We start from the raw sequence: 25090 nt of genomic DNA on the forward strand, positions 1-25090 counted from the left end.
AAGGAAAAAAGTAGTGAAAACTGCAGTAGGAAGGAAGAAATCACACACATGGCGGCAGGATCAGGCCAAAGATCCATCTAATTCAGCATCCAACTAAGCACTTACGGGAACCCACAAGTAGGACTGGAGTTCAAGAGTGATTTGTAGAGGGGAAAGCAAGATAAAATTGCAAAAACCAACTAACAAACAAACACCTAAGTAAAATGAACAAAATGCCAGGGAAAAATCCTCACCTATCACATGATGTTCCAAGCATATTACTAAGGGATGATATAAATCCCATATTCCTTGGCTAACATGATAGACTTAATACATTGAAGTCAGAGAAAATGTGGAACTATAGAATAAATATTCATCAAGAAGTTTATGCCTTCCCAAAACAGTTTTGAACCAAAGCAGGACCAATCTCAGGAGCATAAACCATTTCCACCATTAAGGTCAGATTCAACTTTATTTGTGTCCCAGAGAATTTCCCATTACAGTCGTACCTTGGTTCACAACACCTTGCAAGTTGAACGTTTTGGCTCCCGAACACTGCAAACCCGGAAGTAAGTGTTCAGCTTTGCAAACATTTTTGGGAACCCGAACGTCTGATGCAGCTTCTGCAGCTTCTGATTGGCTGCAGGAGCTCCCTGCAGCCAATCAGAAGCTGCACCTTGGTTTCTGAATGTTTTAGAAGTCAAACGAACTTCCAGAGCGGATTCCATTCAACTTCCAAGGTACCATTGTACCTGTTATCCTCCTAACATCACAGGATAATGAATAAAATTGAAGTCTACCACTTGTTAGCAACATGAATTCTGGATGGGCACCCTGGTGCACAATCATATGATATCGTCAATTTCATATTTAAAGCTCAGAAGGTGTTAAACTATATAATGAGACTAGGAAATGGGGTTGGATGCAGAATTTGGTGTAAGTGTTTAGCAAGCATTTGGGGAAGGCAAAATGGGGCCATGGCCGAGTACCCAAATACTACAGCTAGGTCATTTCTTTCCCAGTTTTACCTGAGCATTTTCACATGAGATTTGTTGATGCACAGTAGTTCATTTATTTGTAGATTATTGCTGTTCACTGATAAAAGCAGAAGCATCTGCCTCCATCAGATTAGTTTATACAAAAAACTTGTTCAATGTAAGAAAAGGTGAAGATAAGAAAACCACATATTCTTTTTATCTAGCGGACCCCAGCTTTTACTCAGAAGTAAACTCCACCAAGTTTAATGGGGCTTACTCCTAGAGAGGAAGGTGCACTGGACTGCAATTATTAAAACTATGTGGAACTGAGGAATGAGGTGGAGAGATGGGGGTCAATTAACTCAGCTTTCAAGCGACTGAGTTAAACTTTATATGTCCCGATTGAGGAATAAGAAGTTCAAGTCTGCCCCTCTGAAAGCCACTGGGCTAATCTTCTTGCCCAACATGGGGTTCCGTGCCTCAAGGTTTCTGTAAGAAACTTAGTTTCCCCTGGACTTGTAACAATTACATGGGTACATTACTCAGTTTTAAGGGGGGGGGAACTAAGCTTCAGAAAAATCTAATGTTTAAATACAATTATATTTGGGCATCCAAGTAAGGTAAAATCATGAAAATTGTGAATGTGACCATTAGCTGTTCACTGGCTAAAGTCTGGTTCCACACATCCATTTGTAACTGACACTCCTGATTTAGTATCTCTCTTCTGAAAGTAACTTCCGGTGTGAGACTTGACTGCCACCATTATCTCCAGCAGACTCCCTGCTCCCCACCCCCAGCCTCATTTATTATTCAAGCACCAGCATTTCTTCCATGACCTCTGGGAAAGTGATCGAAAGGACCATCTCAAGTATATTTTAAAAGCATGTGTACTGAAATTGGAAGACAATTCTTTCCAATTTTCCAAATCACTTTTATTTTTCTCCCCTGTCCAAACACCCTTTGTTAATTATATCATTACATTCTAGCTGTGTGCGAGTCGATCACACATAAGTGGGAGGACGCCTGTATTTTATATTCAATTAACAAAATATTATGAATTGGTGATGCACATTCTTTTTCCAAATTCTCAAACATTTACATAGACCGATGAAAATAACTAGCAGAAGAGAAGAGGGAGAGAGACAAAACTTACTCCATGGCATTTGTTAATGGCTCATACCAGATCAGGATCCTGGAGATCTGATTGGATCCAGAGACATTATTTTGATCTCAAAGCTGTGTCTCTAACTTCCCACCTAAATCATACCCAGAAAGTAAACATGTAATATAAAATAAATTAGACCAAATTACCTCTTCTACGTTGGAAGCAGTTTTGGCAGACGTCTCCATAAAGATAAGCCCATGCTCTCGTGCAAATGCTTCACCTTCTTCCTTTTTCACTTCTCTTCTAGACTCTAGATCACTAAGAAAACAAGACATCAGTTGTTCCCTGTACAAGCACAAGCTAACTCACCTAGGCACATACCGTATCTTTACTTAAAATTAAGTCCATACAACACTACATTTGATGACGTCCAATATAGAACCTTAATCACTTTCAAAGTGACTAAAAAGAAATTTATTCACTATTACTGATTAAAAACCAATGTTGAGGAGAGAAAAATGGGAATGAGGATGGCAGAGAAGACATGCACTCACTCCAAAAACATAACCACAAAGAACTATCAATGTTGATTTCTAACAAGAGAGGCATCTCCTCAAAAATACACTGACAGCATAATATGAAAAAATGACTCCCAGCGGCTTTTCAGACAGGATCCCAGCTGCCATTTTCATGAACCTCATTAGCTAGATTGTGGGCAACAGGACATTCCTGTCTACATTTCTCAATTTATGCATCCATATACAACTTTGTGATATAGCTTTCTAAAAGCAGTTTCTATCTAAGTTCATAACCAGAAAATATAAATTTAGAATGGATATTAATATAGTAACATTTCATTTACATACAAATGCCTGCTGGTCACTCTTACCCAGTCCTTCTTCCAAAATTTCCAAAATCTCTTTTCATAAGTTATATGGGACATGTATTAGCAGCCCTAGATCAGTTCTGAATAACTGCAAGTTCCTATGTGACTACATTGATGCTTGTCAAAACCTCACCCCATAGACAGTTGGTCTTGCAGACCACCCTTTGTAGGTGGTGTTTAGAGCAAGCAGCCCCTCTTGCAGGCCTTGATACTGTTGGATCCTAACACAAGATGTATTGTTTCTTCACTCAACACTTATTTAATTAGCCAATGTAAGATGTAGTGCTGGCCACTAGCCTCAATTGTCTTTCTTGGTTTAGATCAGGCATGTCAAACCTGCGGCCCTCCAGATGTTTTGGACTACAATTCCCATCTTCCCCAACCACTGGTCCTGCTAGCTAGGGATCATGGGAGTTGTAGGCCAAAACATCTGGAGGGCTGCAGGTTTGACATGCCTGGTTTAGATGATCAGGGGGTGGAGTAACCTCCCTATGAGGAATGGTTACAACCTTAATGTAATTATCTGTATTTTAAAGCTATGACACACACTTAGCTAGGAATAAGTCCCTTTGAATTCAGTGAGTAGGATTGTGGGAGGGGAGTTGTTGGTTTTTGTTCTTTTTCTTGTTTTTATTATGTATTTTGGGTTCTCATTTTGTATTTTTATGCTGTGAACTGCCCTGTGATCTTTGGATGAAAGGTGGTAGGCTACTACTATTATTATTATTACTACTACTACCACTACTAATAATAATAATGGCAGCCCAATAACAGTTCTGAACAGCAGGAAGTTCCTATGTAACTACAGTGACCTCACCACACAGATTGGTCCATTGTGTAGAAGTGGAGTGAGGAACCTCTAGTCTGCACATTGGATGTGGACTTCCAGGCCCCTCTATCAAGCTACATCTCTTACTTGTGCTATACCTGCACTATTGTGTAGAACAGAATAGGTAAATTCTAGAGCCATTTTGGTACATAAATTGCATATCAATTAATAAATAATAGTACCTTTTAAAAAGTGGCCCTTCAGGCCTCTCTATCAGGCCTTGGTACTTGCCCCATGCCACACTTCTCTCTGGCTGTTTGCCTCGGGTGCTTTTGCCTTGTCACTGAACTGCGTGCAGAAACTCTGGCTTTTGCATGACTATGGTGTAGTCTACTGTACAAATATAAAAGTCAAACCAGTTGCTCTGCCTACATTTGCCCCACCCACTACTGGCATCTGGCTTATGCAAGGCCACCCATAAGGAAGTACAGCCCTTAGGCTTAAAAAGATTCCTCAGTCTTGTTATAGAAAGGCACCTAGTAAGCTATTTTTTTTTGGGGGGGGGGACTACACTGCTTGCAAAATGCAAGAAATACTACGATCACCACCAATGAAATTTTATCTTCATTTTGGATAAAGTTTTGTTCTCCTTGAACTTGGGAAATCTGCTTTCTCCAATAAACTGTTGCCAACGTAAGAGTTATTGGTAGCATAATGACAATCTTTAAGTCATTCGGTCCAAACTATGCATGAACTACTAGTGCTAGACAGAATCTGAAAAAACTCAACATGTTAATAATACAGCATTGATTGAACAATTGACTGTATCAGATACTTCTGTGAGTACAACACATTTTTTTCCAGACAACAAAGATATCTGTTCATCAATGATGTTCATACTATGAAGAAGTAGATTTAAAAAACATCCAGAGAATTATATTAAGAATTGCAGTAAGCCGACCAAAGATATTCAATAAGCCTCCAACTGGAGTTAAGAGTTCCACCGTGGTAACCTTGGGATCAACTGCAAAGGAGTCTAGATTGAAGAAGAACTAACATATTGTGGGACAGCTCAGACATGAAGCTAGCTACGTGATGCCCTATAGATGTTGTGGATTACAACTTCCATCATCCTGAGCATAGGTCATGCTGGCTGAGGCTGATGTATGCCAAAACATCTAGAAACACTGTGTTGGGTACCCCTGTTTTAATTGGCATTCAAATCTAGAATTAGATATATTACAAAAAAAAATCTCAAAAATGTCAGGGTTTTTTTGGGGGAGGGGCAACTCAGCTGACTCAAACCAGGATCATCAATTGTTAAAATTAATTTTTTAAAAAAATAAAGGTCATGTACTCTATATGCTACTTGTTATGGAGCAGTCCAAGTATTCTGAATTATGAATGATCTGAGCTTTTTAATTAACTGTTAATCCACACCATTTCAAAATGCTTTAAATATATATATACCTTTTATTTCCAATGAGCATAATGACCATGTTGGAATTGGAATGCTGACGGGCATCTTCTAACCATGTTGTCAAATGATTGAAAGTGTCCCTCCTAAAATGAGACCAGAACGCAAGTGAGGAACAATGCACAAACAAAAAATGAACAAAGCAAAAGTTTAAAAATATATATAAACATAAAATTTAATGACTTTACCAGTTGTTAACCTAGGACTTATATATTGGACAACTGATGTGCAGTGGAAGTCACTTTAGTCCCTGTAAGGGGAAGGGCTTATAGAGAACAGCCCCCCCTCATCAGAAGCAGCCCATCTCCAAGCAGTCATGAAAGTGAAGGGGCGGATGAGGAAAGTCAGGAGACGGAAAGGGAGTGCCAGACCTCTGGCAACATCCAAGAGTCCCCGCTCCACAGGCAGGAAGAGAGGGAGAGGGAAAGAGAGGAGAGGAATCAGGCAGACCGCAGACCCTTCCCCCCCCCCCCCCGACACTGGAATTGAGGAGGAGGAGAAAAGGAAGGAGATTCACTGTCCCGAGGCTTTTATGTTGGTCCAAATCGCAGAAGGGGGCAGTACCGGATTCTGATTCGGAATGAGGAGACATGAAACCAACAGCTCGCTACACTGTAAATAATGTGCACTAATAAAGACTTCTGAAAAACAAGCATGTGGAAGGTCATTACTCAGGAGTAGTCACATCAACCCTGACAGTCCCCTTCTGCTTCCACCACCAGTTGAAAACCAGTTTTAGACACTGAAATATGTTAATGATTAAAAAAAAGCATACAGAAAAAAGCTAGTTACAAAAGTCTAAAATTTTCTGAAAGATTCTCACCTTGTAATGTCATACACTAGTAAGGCCCCTGCTGCCCCTCTGTAGTATGACCTTGTGATGGAACGGAAGGACTCCTGCCCAGCCTGTAGAAATACAAGATTCATAGTTCATTTTGTCTCCTGTGTTATCCTTGTGAAGAAAGTAAGAGTTTTGCATACTTACACTAAGAAGTTTATTGTGTAAGGAATTGGGGGAAAGGACAAAACCTCACTAATTTTGGAAAAGAGGAGCCACGAATTAAAAAGTCTACAGCACAGAACCATTGGGGAGGGGAATCAAGAACAAGACCTCTAAACCTTTTTTGGCAATCCCTGACAACCCAATTTACTGAATGGCTTCACAATACATGAATCATTATTAGAGTACAGAATGGACTCCTAGCAACTAAGCTCTGAAGACAAATTTGAAAGGAAGCAAATAACCCAGTGCTTCACATTTGAATTCAATAACTCCCTCCCTGGGGCAGCTGTTGACACTAGAATAAATAAAGCCCATTGTAAATAAATGATGAATGACATCTTTACGCCCACCATCTGCTGGTGTAAAGGTTGTAGGAAGGCCAAGGATGCAGATTTTATCCGTTATATCATAAACTGCAGCCAGCTTTCAACAGTCTTCAGATGGAATTCTTTCCACTAGCATTTTATTATAAAAAACAGATAATGGTTTTGAATTTGATTTTATATAATTCTATTGTACATTTAATCAATTTCCTGTGCTTCTGACAGAGTGCTTGTCAAAAGCATGCAAGAAGGTGCCTTGATTGCCACAAATGAAAAACATCAGATATTACATAAAAATGATTTTTTAAAAAGAATTCTAACAGAACACCCTAAGTTTAAAATTTTATGTTAGATTTTCAAAAGGGATTGGTCATAGAGCTACACTGATGTTATCCTAATAGCCCTCCTTTCTGCTTCAAAACATATGGATGGGTCATATATTTAACCTTTTAAAAAAAGCCTTGATCACTATAAACTGGACATAGGAATCCCAAACACTGAATAGCTATATTCTATCACTAAATCTATATATATATATAAATATATTCCGTTTGACACTTTTCTCCGTAACCGCTTGACCGATCGTCCTGAAATTTTGACATAACGATCCAGGCCACTCCTAGAGCGTTGTTGGGGGCAAAAATCCCTCAAATCGCACACCTGCCCAGGTGCAGACCTGCTTTTCCACCAAGTCAAACAGCGCCCTCAAGTGGCGTAGTACCCTCCTCCACCCCCTCCCTTCCTGTGAAATCTAAGCCACACCCACAAACCAAATGACATCATCATCAACCAAGCAAGTGAAAATCCCCCAAGGCGGCCATTAGGCCTTTGTTTAATGTAGGCCCCTGACAGGCACGGGGGGGGGGAACCCACAACAACACACTTGGGGGCATGGCAAGGGGTTTTTACTTTACCATTTAGCACCACTAACCCTCCCCCCCCCAAAAAAAACCCACCACAAAACCAACATTGCCAAGTGGAGGTCGGGGCCTGCCTGGGGTGGTGGTGGCATAAGCCACAGCACAGACTTTGATTTATGTAGGCCCCTGCACGGCAAGGGTTTTTTACTTTACCATTTAACAACACTACCACACCGGTCATGGGGGGGGGGGAACTGAATAGATCATGGATCGGGACACATGGGGCCAGTCACAGGGATAAGGCACAAGAACACACCACACCCACAAACCCCGCCTCTGCCACAAGATCCTGTAAAACAGGAGGCCTTGGCTCCATTTTACATACTAGGCCTCAGGTCTACAGCCCATTAAATACTATCCCAAATGGAGCCCTGGGTGGGAGGTGGGGGGAGGAGGAGCCCAAATAGGTCATGGGCTGACGTAGGGTAGGGGGGTAGATAACCCACATCAACGCACTTGGGGGCACAGCAAGGGGTTTTTACTTTACAATTTAGCACCACTACCCCCCCCCCCAAATCCACAAGACAAAAATAAATACCATCCTTCAAAACGTCCTGAGATACGCCGGTCATGGAGGGGGGGACACAAACTGAATAGATCATGGATCGGGACACATGGGGCCAGTCACAGGGATTAGGCACAACCACACACCACACCCACAAACCCCGCCTCTGCCACGAGATCCTGTAAAACAGGAGGCCTTGCAACCACCAAAACAGCTATTCCACCCCAAACCCAAAGCCTCTCCCGGCGGCTGCATTAATAAACGCCTGGCAGGATTAGGCAGTCGTTCATCATTTCTCCTAACACGCACTTGGGTTTTCGCTTTATAATTTAGTGGGCGTTGTGTCACATGCGAGGCTCCGGCGGCCATTTTAAGTAAGGGCAGTCGTGCCCCTTTTAACTTAGGCTTTGCCGTGTTTCTCCAAAAATAAGACACCGTCTTATATTTATTATTCCTTAAAAAAACCCACATTGGTTTATTTTCAAGGGATGTCTTATTTTTTATTACGCGTCCAGCCTTGCCTCTTCCTTGGGGCCCTCCAGAACTGCCCCTATAACTATGTCTTATTTTTGGGGTATGGCTTATATTGCACAAATGCTTAGACATCCTGGTATGGCTTATTTTATGGGTATGTCCTATTTTAGGAGAAACAACTGATTGTAAGCCTCTGTGTTTTTCTTTAAAAAAAAACCATTCACTTTCTCTCCCCAGTTTAAGTCCTCAGATATTTGCAGTGGCCACCCCCCACCCCATTTACAATCCCCTACCTTCCCCTTGCCCGGGCCAGGTAGATAATGTGGCCTTTTTTAAACCCTTTTGTTACTTTTCTCATTTTACTGATTGTGAATATACTGACCGAGGCCCCCTTTAGATTCGGAGGCCCGCCCCAAGTGGCCCATATGACCCCCCTCCTTCTGTCTGGGCCTGTCTGTTGCTACGGGGCTATGGGGCTTCGCTATTTGATCCCCCCCCCCCGGGTTGGGATTCTTTAAGTAGTTCTCTGGGTCCCAGGGCACATCATCATCCCCTATCCTTAATCTAAATATATAGAAATGTTCACGATGCGTGTGCAGGGGCCAATGTATGGAGATACAGGGGGGAGGGGACAACAGAGGGCTCAGACAAAAGTAAATACTGTGAAATGCAACCCAGAAACTGACATTTCCTTCGCCAAGGGTGGGGGCCAATGTAGGAAGATACCGGGGGCAGGGGCCAACACTCCCCAGGGACAACAGAAAGCTCAGACAGAAGTGCATGCTGGGAAATAAAACCCAGAACCTAACAGTTCCTTCTCCAAGGGTGGGGGCCAAGGTATGGAGATACAGGGGGGAGGGGCCAACACTCCCCAGGGACAACAGAGGGAAGGGTATCCTACCGAAACACAGGGATGAGCCGGGGTGGAGGGAGGAGGGGCAGGATACGTCATGGATCGTTACAGGGTGGGGGGGATCACAGGAAAGAACCACAGCAACGCGTGGCCGGGTCAGCTAGTTATTTAGTAATCAGCATCCACAGAAAAGAAAAGTTCACCCTGCCACAGATGTTAGGCAAAAGCTAATGCTTCCAATACTTGTAGGTAAGATTTCACCTCCCACCTTTTCTCCAGGAACTACAATGTTTACCTATTAACACTAAGGTGATTAGTACATATATTCAACAAAGTTGTTGCACTAGTGGAAGTCAGCGCCATGAGACAACAAGCACTATGGGACCTCCTCCTTCTCCTACCTCCTCCCCAAACTAGGATAACTCTAAGAACAGCACATGGGAGAGGAGGGGAAAGATTTTACAATCAGTGCAAGCATTTCTGCTTGCCAGACAGAATAATCGCCTTCACACGGTGTTGCATTCCACCCATAGTTTTTTGTGATGGCAAAAAGGAAAATGAAACTTATCTCACATAAAGATAAACTATGTCTTTAAATTCACTAGCATAAATGAAAAATACTTATAATCTGTTAACAGCATCTATGAAGAATTTGTGTTAAAGAAAATTTAAAGACAAAGCATTAAAAACTATTAACTATGTAGCAGATGTAGCATAACTCCATACAATGTTTAGGGAGTTTACTTCTAGAGTATTCAAGACTTTGAAAACGCCAAGAGTTTCACCAGATCTTCACCAAGTGTGACCTAGCAGCTGACCACATCCAGGAAGTCAGCAAAAATCTGAGATTTATGGAGCCCCTGTATTAAGCCTATATGCATGCCAAATATACATAGAGGTAAAACTGCTAACATATATAACTTTTGAAGTATCATCTCATTAAAGATTAATGGATGAAAGCAATATTTATTTTTAAAAAAACACAAACACACACCAGGCTTAGATACTTCTAAGGCTTGCTCTGGATGACCTGTGTGGGATTCTTTAAGATCATGTTTGCCTTAGGTGTACATAACTGGGACAGGCACATACACAAAAGAAGCAGGTGTATACACATACACACTATTTCTCTCCCTTAAGCCTCCTCTGCAGTGCCATGTTGGGGGGGGGGGGAAGAGGCAAGTCCAAGGGCTTAGTTACAAAACTATTTCATTCTCTTGACATAGATAAAATGCCATGACAGGAAGACGGCTATGCTTCTCTCAAACATTTAGTTATCTATTTTAAGAGGATTCTTGTTGTTTCATATGGGGAAAACTTTCAACCATGTAAGCTCCATCTGCAGTTGTAGTGATAAAGTCAAGAATCAGGTTCACTGCTCCCTATCCTACTGGCAAGAACTATGCCCTAGTATAGCATTGTAAGAGTGACTGCATGATCAGAACCCAGAAGTCCCTTTTAGGCAGCAAAGGTAATTCCGAAGCCAGTGGCTGGACCAGTTAAGAACACACATTACTGAAGACACATGAGGGCTATGAGTAGCTTCAGACCATCCCAAATATGTAGGGAGACTGTTTTACTTATGCTTTTTGTGTAAAATCCAAAGCACTGAGTTTCCCATCTTCCCTGATGAGGTGGATGGGGGAATGAAGGAATGCACACGTTTCAGTTACAGCAGGAGCTTCCTCAGAAACAGTAGGTACGCAGCTTAAGAGGTAGTTCTGGATACATCTTTGCCATTAGAGCCCCAAGTGACCTTTGTGGATAGCAGTGCCTCTTACCAGCTTTTTCTGGTATGCCTGGTTGTTGTTGTTTAGTCGTTTAGTCGTGTCCGACTCTTTGTGACCCCATGGACCAGAGCACGCCAGGCACTCCTGTCTTGCACTGCCTCCCGCAGTTTGGTCAAACTCATGTTCGTAGCTTCGAGAACACTGTCCAACCATCTTGTCCTCTGTCGTCCCCTTCTCCTAGTGCCCTCAATCTTTCCCAACATCAGGGTCTTTTCCAAGGATTCTTCTCTTCTCATGAGGTGGCCAAAGTATTGGAGCCTCAGCTTCACGATCTGTCCTTCCAGGGAGCACTCAGGGCTGATTTCCTTCAGAATGGATAGGTTTGATCTACTAGCAGTCCATGGGACTCTCAAGAGTCTCCTCCAGCACCATAATTCAAAAGCATCAATTCTTCGGCGATCAGCCTTCTTTATGGTCCAGCTCTCACTTCCATACATCACTACTGGGAAAACCATAGCTTTAACTATACGGACCTTTGTCGGCAAGGTGATGTCTCTGCTTTTTAAGATGCTGTCTAGGTTTGTCATTGCTTTTCTCCCAAGAAGCAGGCGTCTTTTAATTTCGTGACTGCTGTCACCATCTGCAGTGATCAAGGAGCCCAAGAAAGTAAAATCTCTCACTGCCTCCATTTCTTCCCCTTCTATTTGCCAGGAGGTGATGGGACCAGTGGCCATGATCTTGGTTTTTTTGATGTTGAGCTTCAGACCATATTTTATCCCTTCATGGATCACTGCCTTGTCGTGGCGAAGGGGCTTAAATAACTTAGAGAAGTTATGTTTTGACCAAACGTGATCCACCTGGAGAAGGAATTGGCAAGCCACTCCAGTATCCCTGCCAAGAAAACTCTATGGACAAAGACAACAGGTATGCCTGGTACAGAGGTGTTTGAATCAGGAAAGCCTGGCCACTGCAATCCACGAGAATGGGTAACCTCAAGACTGGACTACGGCACTGTGCTTTACGTTTGGTTGCCCACTACCCTGGTCTAAAAGTTCCAGCTTGTGCAGAATTGTGTTGCCAGATTGCTGATGGGGGCAGATGACTGATAGCACATGGCACCTCAGCTATAACATCTGCACTGGCTGCCTATATACTACTGGGCTGAGAGATGTGCAGGCTTGGCAAAAATGGGGAGGAGGAACCCAGAAAAGCTGGGAGGAAAGCCCTAAATGACTTGGATCCAGAATACCTCAAGGACCGCTTGAGTCCTTATATCCCACTTCAACCATCCTGAGCAGCACTGTTAGTTGTCCTGAGTCCTTCACTACTGGCTTCAAACAGAAATTGGGCATATGGTGCTGCCAGTTCCATGCTGTGGAATACCCTTCCACCACAGATTCTGCAGGCAACCTCACTACTAATTTTTAGGCATCTCTTGAAGATACTGTATTTTTATGCCAACAGATTGATTAATTAATTAATTAAAAAGAAGTCAGTTATTTTTATAACATTTTGCATTTTATGTTCTATAGTATGTGTATAGATTGCTGTACACTTCCTTGATATTTTATGTACATGGGTGGTATAACTATTTTTATAAATAAATTTAGACTACAGCTGAGAGCAGAAGGTTAGGATGTCTGCTAACTGGATCCCTGAACAAGAACACTCCTGCAGGGTGGCGATGCACCTAAACATTTTGGTACATGTTCCACTTGTATAGTTCCTATGAAACCAATACACACTAAACTTTTGCCTTAATATTTCTTTATTATAAAGGCATAATACTCTCAATAAATGAGCACATTCCAGCTTAAGAAACATCTCATAATGTGTAGCAAAAATTCACAATTTGGTACTTCAAAAAACTGGTGAGTGAATGACAAGCCTGTTTTACAGTTGAATAAATGAGGCAATCCAATTAAATGACCTTTAGGCTGTATTCTACACTGTAGCTACTAACTTGCACCCTCTCCCCTATACAAACCAGTGAGCTAATGTTATTTATTCTGAAATTAAGTATATCAAGCTGATTCATACACATGCTTACTGGGTTTAGAGGTTGAAGTGTATCGAAAGAGAAGAAAATTTGAAGCTCTTCTCACTGGTCCTTTATCCCAGAATACATAAACAATACCTTAGTTAAGATTGTTTTTTCACAGACAGGTTAGCAGAAACTTTCTAAATAACTCAAGGGAGTTAGAACAAACCCTATATCCATATACAGAGAGATTGTTGATCCAGGATAAACAGGAGCCAATAATGCTTGCAGCAGCTAGTATTATCTCGGATCATGGAACACACACGAACACACGCACACACAGACACACTATTCTTGGGAGATATCACAAAACTCTGCCCCCCTCCCCAAGTTTACACCATTTTTGAGAGTTTCTTTTCTTTCTTTTTTTACAACAGTTGACGGGTGCTTTTTCCAGAGTTTCAGTTCCTTGCTCCTTTTCTTTGAACCAGTGTTTAAATAAAATTTGCACAGAAAATTTCCATACACTTACCGTATCCCATATCTGAAGTTTTATCTGTTTCCCATCAATGGTTATCATTCGAGCACCAAATTCTACACCTGAATAATAAAATAAAATGTTGTAACAGAGCTCCAACACAGCAACGAAATACTATCCAGTATCCTAAATGAAATCAGAATTTACTTCAACCTTTCTCATAGCAGGAAGTAACATTGCTCTTCATGCTTTCAGTTGGCTTTCCCCCTATACCACACACTAAAGAGTTTTATACAGTTTTGTATTGTGTCATAGTTTTATACACTCATTTTTAGATTAACAACTGCAAAAAATGTCTTTGAAAAGAGGTAGAAAAAATAAGAAAATCTAAAAGCCTACAAAGGAAGCATTTAGGATAGCCAGTGTGGTGCAATGGTTAGAATTTTGGGCTAGAACCTGAGAGACCAGGGTTCAAATCCCCCACTCAGCCATGAAAATTGCTGGGTGACCTCAGGCCAGTTACAGTCTCACAGCCTAACCTGACTTACAAGGATTCTGTGAAGATATAATGGGGGTGGCGGTGCAGAGAACCATGTATGCCACCTTGAGTTCTCCAGAGAAAAGGTGGGATATAAACTGCAATAATAAAAGAAAATGCTTTTTTAAAATTATGACACTGCAATGTAGTTAAACCACAGAGCCTAGGGCTTGCCAATCAGAAGGTTGGCGTTTTGAATCCCCGCGACGGGGTGAACTCCCGTTGCTCGGTCCCAGCTCCTGCCAACCTAGCAGTTCGAAAGCACGTCAAAGTGCAAGTAGATAAATAGGTACTGCTACAGAGGGAAGGTAAACAGCATTTCCGTGTGCTGCTCTGGTTCGCCAGAAGTGGCTTAGTCATGCTGGCCACATGACCCAGAGGCTGTACGCTGGCTCCCTCAGCCAATAACGCGAGATGAGCACCGCAACCCCAGAGTTGGTCATGACTGGACCTAATGGTCAGGGATCCCTTTACCTTTAATGTAGTTTTAAAATATTCAGAGGCAGTCACAAGCAGCTGCAGAATGTGAGAAAGTTTCAAATCTCACTGAGTCAGACTCAAATTAAACTACTTAAATCCCTTCAAAGAAACCATCATTTAGGCTTAGAAGAGTGTTTCAACTTAGTTTTAACAAAATCTTAAAATGATATTTCATATTCAGATGACAATATTTTGAAACTAACAATTCTGACATTGTTAAACTGAAACCATTTTGTATGGAAAACACACTCTTTATAAATTCAGCCACAGTTACTTTTAACAGTGTATAGTTGGATGTCATTTTGTCCAGTATGAACCTGATTTATTTATTATCAGACTAAGCACCACTGACCCATGCCACTATAACCTTGTAAATATATGACGATTAGTTGAAAGTCTAGACCAGGGGTAGTCAACCTTTTTATACCTACTGCCCACTAATGCATCTTTCTTGATGGTAAAATTTCCTTACTGCCCACCAGTGCTCGATGGAAGGAGAATTCAGCTTGTGCCGTAGAAACCCCTACTGCCCACCTGGAATCCTGAAACGGCCACTTGTGGGTGGTACGGGCCGGGTTGACAACCCCTGGTCTAGACAATCCATTTCAGAACTTGATGCATGCAGTTGCCATGACCTTTACTCATTTACCTACATAAAAGAACTTACCTATAGTAAGGTCGTGCACTGGCTGAAACCTTTTGTCTGTGAACTGCAACAATAAACATGATTTTCCAACACCTGGGGAGGGAAAAAAAACTATTTCAAGAATTTCCAAATATAAAGTATTACAAAAAAGTGAGAATATTTTAAAATTTCAGACTTCTTTATACACATTTACAAATTACTGATAAAACTACTCCTTGGTGCTAGCATAACATTTCAGAGCCCACAAAGGATAACAGTGAGGTCCCTTGGAACTTGTCATGCTCCTCCATAGCAGCCAAATTACTAAATCCCACTCCTCCTCCAAAATCATATTCATTATGTACATTTACTATTCAGAAACTTAAGTCTCTCACTTAGTAGCTAGTTTCAGATAGCCTCTATAGTTACTTTGTTGCTCTTTTAAAATATACATACTGTACTTCATTAATGTGACTATGCAATTACAATATACAGTATGTATGTATGTATGTATGTATGTATGTATGTATGTATGTATGTATGTATGTATTGTGTATAAACATTTTAACCCTCTTAGAAAACCAACTCTTTTTACATAAACACTTTTATATTCTGTTAAATCAAGTACTGTATACTTAAAAGGAAATACGATAACCATTATTTAAAAGTACTTCAATATTGCTTAAATGTTACATTTGTTTTTTATTGTTTTTGCTCCACTTCCCTCTATCCTGGGTCCTCATTTTATTGCATGAATATACTTCAACTCTCCAATTTTTCTTCAATGTTTCCTTAGCATTATATTCAGCTTAACTATCACCACTGGCCCACAAATATTCCCATCTGTTATATTGTACATATGAACTTTTGACTGGCTTATTCCTACATTTTGAATGATATCATTATTCTATTATATATTCTTTACTATTAGCCTACGTGTTGCGTTTGTATTGTTGTGATTGGTTCTTATTGCAACCACAAAATACTGTACAAGGTGCACTCTTTCATCATTCACTGCACCACCCATGCCAAAATTTCTGCTTCATGTTACTATTCTAAATAAGAAATTACAAATCCTCTCTTCTTACAGGCTTTTCTTCCTTATATAGTATTTTATTTATTCTCAATTTCTTTCTAGTCAGAAAAAATTAAGATATAATTTATTGCCACTCTTCATAGTTTTAAATGTAAGTAAAACAGGTACTTTACATCAGAATATGATGCAAGGTAGGACACTTGTTTTCACCAGACTTTTGTGGTTTTACCTCTTGCAACATTTTATTATTATTATATATGGCCTTCATCCAAAGATCTCAGGGTGGTTCACAAGATAAATAGCGCATAGCTCAGGCGTTGCTAAGAGAACTTCAAACCACGACTGTGATTCAAACAGCCCTCAGTAGAAGTGAAAGAACTGCTTACTCAGTCCAGGACAGATAAACTTAAGCAATGACAAATCTAAGAAACTATGATATGTAGAAATCATGGATGCCCAAGTTCTAGTGTAGAAACTATGCTAGCGATGGACCAAACAGCTATAACTTTTTGTGAGGAACAGACAGTTTGTGCATAACAACCAAATTTCCAGCTAAAAATGTACTTAATTCCTGCAAGGACCTACCACATGGCACTTTCACAAGGAAACTTTTGGGCTTCATATATTTGTACATGAAAGGGCTGGTTTGCATATGCTTGTGAATCATCTGTCAACAATAACATAAAATGGCAACCTGCATGAATTACACCTCAAAGATTTTATATATATATATATATATATATATATATATATATATATATATATATATAGGTAAAGGGACCCCTGACCATTAGGTCCAGTCGTGACCGACTCTGGGGTTGCGCGCTCATCTCGCATTATTGGCCGAGGGAGCCGGTGTATAGCTGCCAGGTCATGTGGCCAGCGTGACAAAGCCGCTTCTGGCAAACCAGAGCAGCACATGGAAACACCGTTTACCTTCCCGCTGTAGCGGTTCCTATTAGTTTTAGGATCAAGTGGTGATCCTATATATATATATATATATATATATATATATATATATATATATACACACACACACACACACACACACACACACACACACACACCCAGAGGTAGAACTTTCCTATCAAGAATTCAGACATTCTCAGTTTTAGGATCAAGTGGTGTGAAGCTGATATACATGCACAGCCCAATCCTATGTTATACAGTAATAGATAACAAATACCTGAAGAAGTGTGCATGCACACAAAAGCTCATACCAATGACAAACTTACTTGGTCTCGAAGGTGCTACTGGAAGGAATTTTTTTTAGATAATAAATATGGTTTTATACATAAGCCTTAATTAAGAATTCCATGACCTGCATATAACCAGCTTCTTTACACAATTCATCCAAAAAGCCACTGGAACATGTTACCTGCTTCAATGGATCTCCTGCAATGTAGGCTAGTAAACACTCCAAGTTATTCAAGGAGGGGGGAGGGTTGACTTTGGTGCAGTTTGGAATTGTACTTGAGACATGGTTAAATCTGGAATTTACCAGCTTGGTGGAAGAGGGGGGTAACAGATACCCTCTTAAAATTCCTCTAAGGAGCACTGCTATGAGAAAATTGACTTGAGCAGCCGTCAATCTACTCCCAGAACTGAGGCAGGGTGTGATTTCTCAAAGGGAGATGCATGTGGTAATTATCACAGCTCTTTGCTCTTGGAAGACTGGTACGATATCTCCACTGAAAGGATAATAATGTTGATCTTCTGAATCTGAGTAATATTGTAGGCTAGTTAAGGATTGAATAACAATTTGATTTACACACAATGTCTGAAGTCATTTCTATATTCTATTCTGCAGCCCCACTTTGCACCCATTTTGACAGTCACCCCCATGCCCATGATAACTTCCTGCATGTTCTGCCTCCCACACGTTGCAACTACTAACCACCCTTTTCATCTTTTGTTCAGTTATGAAGCTATCACACTCTCCTATTATTCTGACTATTTCATGCCCCTGCTTTCATCTTCAACCCTATTCCCATGCCTCCTACTCCATCCTTTGTTGTAATTCCCCTTGCACTCCCATTTTCACCTTCACTCCTTTTTCTTCTACCCTTCTTACTTTTCTCAACTCTTGGTTGCATACAGATCACCACCCCCATTTCCATGCCTAGTCCTCTCTATTCTGGAGCCCCCTCTGCAAACATACTCCATAGCATGGGTAGGCAAAATAAGGCCCGGGGGCCGGATCCGGCCCAATCGCCTTCTAAATCCAGCTCACGGATGGTCCGGGAATCGGAGTGTTTTTGTACGAGTAGAATGTGTCCTTTTATTTGAAATGCCTCTCTGGGTTACCCGTGGGGCCTGCCTGGTGTTTTTACATGAGTAGAATGTGTCATTTTATTTAAAATGCACCTCTGGGTTATTTGTGGGGCATAGGAATTCATATTTTTTCCCCAAAATATAGTCCAGCCCCCCACAAGATCTGAGGGACAGTGGACCGGCCTCCTGCTGAAAAAGTTTACTGACCCCTGCTCCATACTAATATATGTTGCTGTATCTTTAAGATAGAGTCTTTAGAGCAAGGCTGTCAGCTTATTCAGCTAGAGAATGTTAAGTTCAGTCGATGGCTGTTGTACATATCAGGATGTTTGCTTGTTAATAAAAAAATCTGATCTAAATTACTACAGTGAATCTAGAACTTCATGTTGAAGACAACACATGGTACTAGGAGTAAAATATACTATAGGAAGGTACTATGGAATATTTGAGGGCTCTGCATTTTTTCTCTCTCTTACATGAGGCAGATGAGGAATGGAAGAAGTTTAAAACAACAATCACCCCCTTTCAGTATTTCTCCTTTCTTGCAGTACTCAAGGAAAGCCAGAAGTCTGAGTAAAGTGAGGGTGGACAGACACTGAGAGGGAAACTGTGGTTTAAAACAACAGTATTGTAGAGGTTTGAGTAAATAAAAGATGGAGGGACTGACGTCAATTTTTCTTTAAGTGGAAAGAAATTTGGCAAATAAATTGGCTTGGCATTTCAACATTTGCCTGGCAACCATCAGCAGCAAAAAATAAAATAAAAATAAAAATGCACGGATGTAAGTAAGCAGGCTGCCAGGGGAGAGGCAGAATACATCACTTCTGTGCATTCAGCAAAGAAATCCTCCACACCAAGCACTGAAATGTTCTTGGTGCTCTAGCCTTTACCTGCCAGCTACCAGTCAGCTTGTAAAAATTTATGCAGGCTAATAATTCTTGTGGATACAATTTAGAATTGTAAAATTGAAAAAATTATTAAACTGTAGTAACAACAACAACAACAACAATTTATTATTATAACAACAGTCTACCAATACACACATAAAAATGTAAAACTACTTTTTGGTGTGGGAAAACCTCTTTTGAGTACTTTTTTATTTTACCTTGATGTAATTTCAAGAAGGAATACAAGGGAATAAACAGAAAAGCCACAGTCACAATTTCTTAGGAGCATTTCATTGTCGACCAATACATTGATTATGACTAAGCACCTACTTAAAAACAAAATTAAATTGCAGGACTTTGCAGCGCAGTATCCATATCTCCTCAACATTCACCAATCTGAGCTGGTGCCATATTTTGTTTTTACTACAAAGGCTCAAGAACCAGCAAATGTGAACAAATTATGCCTGGCCATTAAAGAGCACTTCTGCAATCTTCAATAAATGTCCAAAAATTTCTATTCAAAGGCAGCTTTCAGTCTACTTTCACTCAAAGCATCTACAGCTTCTGTCAAATACAAACAGCTAAATTTACTTCAATCCTTTCCCTTGGGTTCAGACCGAAGACAATATAAAGATAAATGCAAGGAGATAAGAACTCCTTCCAAAAAGCAACACAAAGAACAAGGATAGCTAACTTTTTGTTGATGGACTATTATTTCCATAAATCCTGACCATTGGTCATGCTGGCTGGAACTGATGGGAGCTTGGAGTCCAACAACATGTGGAGGGCAACAGGTTGCCCACTATTATCATAGAGCAAAGATAATGTAATGAAAAGTTAAAAGACTGTGAATCTTGAAAAAAGCAGGAAATTTGTTAAGAGGAAATTTAATCAGCATTGAATCAAACATGGCTAAAAGTTTTTTTGCTTTAAAGGGCAAAAGCAATGCAAATCAACACTGGCCTGCAAATTAAGAGATGTGAGCCACTACGGTACCTGGACCTGGGGTGATTCTAGTTGCCGGTGGCTACTAGAAAGCGCCAATGTAGGAGAATCCACAATCTCTCTTGGGAGTTTGTTCCACTGTCAAATAGCTTTTACTATCAGAAAGTTCTTCCTGATGCTTAGTCAGGATCTCCTTTCTTGTAACTTGAATCCATTGACACAGGTCCTACCCTCCGGAGCAGAACAAACTTGGTTCATCTTCCATGTGACAGCCCTTAAGATATTTGAGGAGGCTATCATATCTCCTTTCAGTCTCTTTCCCAGGCTAAACATACCCAACTCCCACAACAGTTTCTCATAAAGCTTTGTTTCCAGACCCTTGATCATCTTAAGCATCTGCAAGTGGTACTATTACTTCCCTTGACCTGGACACTATAGTTCTGTGGATACAGCTTAGAATAGCATTGGCTTTTTTTGCTGCTGCATCACACTGTTGACTCATGTTAAGCTTGTGGTCCACTAAGACCCCAAAATCCTTTTCATATGTACTGCTAATAAGCCAGGTGTCCCTCATCTTATATTTGTCCATCTGGTTCTTCCTGCCTAAGCACAGAACCTTATATTTGTCCCTAGTTAAATTCATTTTGCTAGTTTGGGCCCAGTTCTCCACTCTGTTAAGGTCATTTTGAATCCAATTCTTTCTTCTGATGCGTTAGCTACCCCTCCAAGTTTAGTGTCATCTGCAAATTTGATGAGCATCCCCTCAATTCCTTCATCCAAGTTGTTTATAAAGACATTGAACAACAGTGGGCACAGGACAGAGTGCTACAGCACCGTGAGCACACTTTGTGTTCAGTCAACCAACTATAAATCCATCTAACAGATACCTCATCCAACCCACATTCTACCAGGTTTTCTGCAAGAATATCATGGGGGACTTTGTCAGAAACCTTGCTGAAATCAAGACACACCATATCCACAGCATTTCCCTAATCCACCAAGCTTGTAACTCTATTAAAAAAGAGAGATTCGCCTGGCATGACTTATTTTTGAGAAGGCCATACTGGGACTTAATAATCACAGCATGCTTTTTCAAGTGTTCACAGATTGACTATTTAATTATCTGTTCTAGGACCTTTCCTGGTATCAATGTCAGAGGTCTTCTTTTCTCCCCTTTTTTGAATATGGGGACAACATTTGCCTGTTTCCAGTCTGCACAGACCTCACCTGTTCTCCAATAATTCTCAGATTATAGAAGAGGCTCTGAAAATACATTGACTACAGCACTCAACATGCCTAGCTAAAATAATTTTTAATTTACTTGTAGATTCTCCAGGATTCTGCTTGCAATGTTGAAATCAAATACTGAATATATGAAGAGATTGGTTCCATAGCTCAATCCTACACATGCTTACCTGGAAGTTAGACTGAATTTAAAGCAGCCTTGTAAACAAGCCACGTTTCCTAGCCTGCCAATCAACACATCACTATGTTTTTCATTTGTGGAATATAAACTGCCTAAAAATGAGAGAGCACGTTTCAAATTTATAAAAGCTTCCCTGCCTGGTCACCAAATGACTATTGCATCTCACCATGGGCAACCAAACAAAGGCTGTTTAGAAATGTGGCTTAATAGAACCTCTTTCCTAGTAACCATACATACAAGTTCTATGCTTTAAGTAATGAAAGTTGGTCAGTCTTGGTTTGCTGTTGTTGTTTTTTCAAATGAAATATTACAATACCTACAGAATCAATAATGCAATTGGCCCTTGCTGTGTTTTTATCGGAAGCAAAAACTCCCAGCAGGAAATAATATAAGTTCATACACAGTCTGATCTAGTAAGTTCCAACGGGAACAGAAGTGTGCCTAGGAGTGCAACATTATATTACTTTGCTGACTAAGTACTTCTAGACTGCATAATACAGCAATAAGAAATTGAATCAGTGGTACCTACTTCAAATGAACTTTTATAGAATCAGGCTGTAAAAATGTTTGTGGCAGTTTTTTAAAAAATAAAAAAATGCATTTTAAAAGAGGGAAAAGTGATTGCAATATAACCTATTATGTAATCTAGAGCTGAGGAATCTGAGTAAATAGGCTAAAATCTCAATGAGGCTAGACGGAAGAAGTAAATGAAAAACAGATACCTTTGTATTTTAGGTTCCCCCCTAAAGATAAGACACAGGCATCCCCAAACTTCGGCCCTCCAGATGATTTGGACTACAATTCCCATCTTCCCTGATCACTGGTCCTGCTAGCTAGAGCTTAGGGGAGTTGTAGGCCAAAACATCTGGAGGGCCGCAGTTTGGGGATGCCTGGATAAGTGGAAGGGGAAAGGGAATAAGCATTCAAGAGAAAGCTACTAACTTTATAAACAGCTAATAAAGGAATGTTTCCCAGGAAAGTCACAGATCTCCAGTCATACACTTGTCAAGAAACTTTCAGCACCACTCCTCACATTATGTGGTGGCTAACATGTACTTTCAGCTACATGTACTCATGGCAGAAGCTTCAGCCAATCCTAGTTCCATATGTACCTGTTTGATACATGTTGATATACCTCTTTGTGAATGTTTTGCTGATATGTGTATTATAAAACATATTGAATTGGTCCTTCAGAGAAATGATTTCTAGCCTTTGGATAAGTTTGACAGAAATCTCTCTCGCACACTATTCCAACTCAACTATTTTCATAAATAAATAGCTAAAATGAAAAATAAACATTGCAATCTAAAAAGGTAGTTTTCAAATACTGTAGTGGCCTAGTAGCTCAGTCTCTTAGGTCACTATACTGCATCTATCATGCTAAATTGCATCATGTTAAAGTCAGAGATGGCACTAAAGGGCCTCACCATAAGGCTCAGCTGCAACACCAGAAACTTTTGGCTTCTCCTTTCCTTCCAGTTAGCCATTACAGGAATTGTCACTTAAGACCCCAATTTGATCGCTCCTTCTTTCCTTCCGGTTTCCCCCTTTTTCTGCCCTGTCTTTTACATTCTATACCGGAGGGGTAGAGGTTTATTACTGTCACTTTATAAGCTCTTTCGGCTAAGCCGGGGTGGCTAAACAAACGTCCAGGAACAGAGCCACGACCAATGAACGGTGGAAACCACTTTTATTTGGTAGACTTTCTTGGAACGTAAAACATACCCAGAGGTGGGGGAGGGTGCTTTAGTTACAGGTCAGTGTATCTTTGGGCAGGGAGGGATTAGATGGTGTGATCCTTTAGGGCCTTGCTCCGCAGGCGTGTCTGACAGCGTGTCTGGAGTGAGAAGTCTTGGCGGAAGGCCCAGCGCGTCTCGAGGCCTTGTCTAGCCCCCGGCCCGGAGTGGGGTGTTATCACCACGCCCCTATTGCCTCACCGAAGCGTCCGGCGTGGCCAACAGGGCTCTTCGGACGCGTCCCAAACGAGGTCAACAACAACCAACCAGTCCGCCCGCTATCCCGAGGCCCCGGCTGCACCCATTTCAGGGCCGCCGCCGCCCCGCTCCCTTCCCGGGAACTCTCTGGGTGGAGAGGCCTTGAAACTAGACAGCATCGAGGGGGCTCTGGCGGCGCTGGCAGCCGAGCCCTAGGCCTCGCAAGCCCGAAGCCAGGCCGCGGGCGGGGCCCTGGGCCGAGCACCTCCCCCTGCCGAGCCCAGTCACCACCACGTCGGCGCAGCCAACACTGCGGAAATGGGGCAGCCGAGAGGCGTTGCGCAGGAAGCGCCGAGGCCGCCAGCAGTGCAGGCCCCTTTTAAACCTTCCCCGGTGGGCCGCCCTTACCTGTGTCCCCGATTATGATGTACTTGAAGAGATACGCGTAGGCCATGTCCTTCCAGTCGCCGCCGCCTTCCTGCGCCTCCTGCTAGGGCTGCTCGCTGCTTGGTGACGCGGCGCGCACTCCCCCGCCCCTCGCTGTCAGGGCTCGCGCAACGGAAGGTTCGAAACCGTTGGCAGCGGGCACCCCTCCTCCAGCTCCTTCCAACCGCCCTCGGGCTTCTGACAGCTTCCCTTAGCAAGCCTCCCACGCCGGCCTTCCGCGTGCACCGCCTCGCCTCCCCTTCTTTCCCCGGCCTGTCCTTTGGAGGTGCCTTCAAAGCGTCCTGAGGAGCGCGCGGTTCCAGTCGGCTCGCGGAACGGACGGAGGGCCGGAGGGAGGGCGGGCGGACGCGGGGGTGGGGGGGAGACCGAGGGAAGCAGGAACAATAACAGGCGCGAGACTCCCGAACGCTCCGGCAACGTCACGCAGCGCGCTCTCCGCCGACCCGGAAGTGCTGAAGCAGCCGGTGCCTCGGCGTGCGAGCGAAGGGGAGGTTCCCTGGGAGTGATGCGAGGGACGGGGCGGCCGAGCGCCTGGAGCCTTCGGCCTTTGGGAGGGGCCCGAGGCTCCTGAGCCGCCGCCCTGTCCGCTGCAGGCCGAGGAAGAGCCCTCGCTGCCTCTTGGAGGGAATGGTCGCTGCGAAGCGCTTCGTCGCCTTGGCTCTTGCTGGAGGATCTCTGCGGCCTCATCCTGGCACAGCAACATTTGCACTTTTAACTAGGGCGAGTTGTTGTTGTTGTTGTTGTTTGGGGGGGAGGCGAAGGAAGTAAAACAAAAGGCACTATACGGGCTTTCGCATCGCGGTCGCGGATCGTCACATGACTTCTGGCAGTTTTTCAGATTTCCCTCTGGGTCCAAACAGAATGTCAAATGTCTCGCTGTATAAAAAACGAAAGCCATGGCAGCGGCTGGACTTCTCTTGCCTTCTGCTCAGTGCAGAAAGATGTTGTGCATTGATCACCCTGCATTATTGTGAAGCTGAGATGGAAATGGTACAAGAGTAATGGGCCGGAATGCCCCAATGCCTTTTTGCGCAAGTC

General features: G+C 42.1%; 1 protein-coding gene across 1 annotated transcript in view; it reads right to left on the reverse strand.

The window, feature by feature from the left end:
• RAB2A (RAB2A, member RAS oncogene family) overlaps window positions 1-24514 on the reverse strand; it is a 37100-nt gene extending 12586 nt beyond the window's left edge. The window contains exons 1-6 of the mRNA XM_035125144.2: window positions 24014-24514; window positions 15146-15217; window positions 13515-13582; window positions 6017-6099; window positions 5187-5279; window positions 2268-2379 (exon numbers count right to left, since the gene is read on the reverse strand). Of these exons, the coding sequence (XP_034981035.1) occupies window positions 2268-2379; window positions 5187-5279; window positions 6017-6099; window positions 13515-13582; window positions 15146-15217; window positions 24014-24059 (474 nt within the window). The 5' untranslated portion in view covers window positions 24060-24514. The remainder of the gene's footprint in view (window positions 1-2267; window positions 2380-5186; window positions 5280-6016; window positions 6100-13514; window positions 13583-15145; window positions 15218-24013) is intronic.
• Between the last annotated feature and the right edge of the window lie 576 nt (window positions 24515-25090).

This window comes from Zootoca vivipara, chromosome 8, assembly GCF_963506605.1.
Source record: "Zootoca vivipara chromosome 8, rZooViv1.1, whole genome shotgun sequence".
Classification (NCBI taxonomy): Eukaryota; Metazoa; Chordata; class Lepidosauria; order Squamata; family Lacertidae; genus Zootoca; species Zootoca vivipara.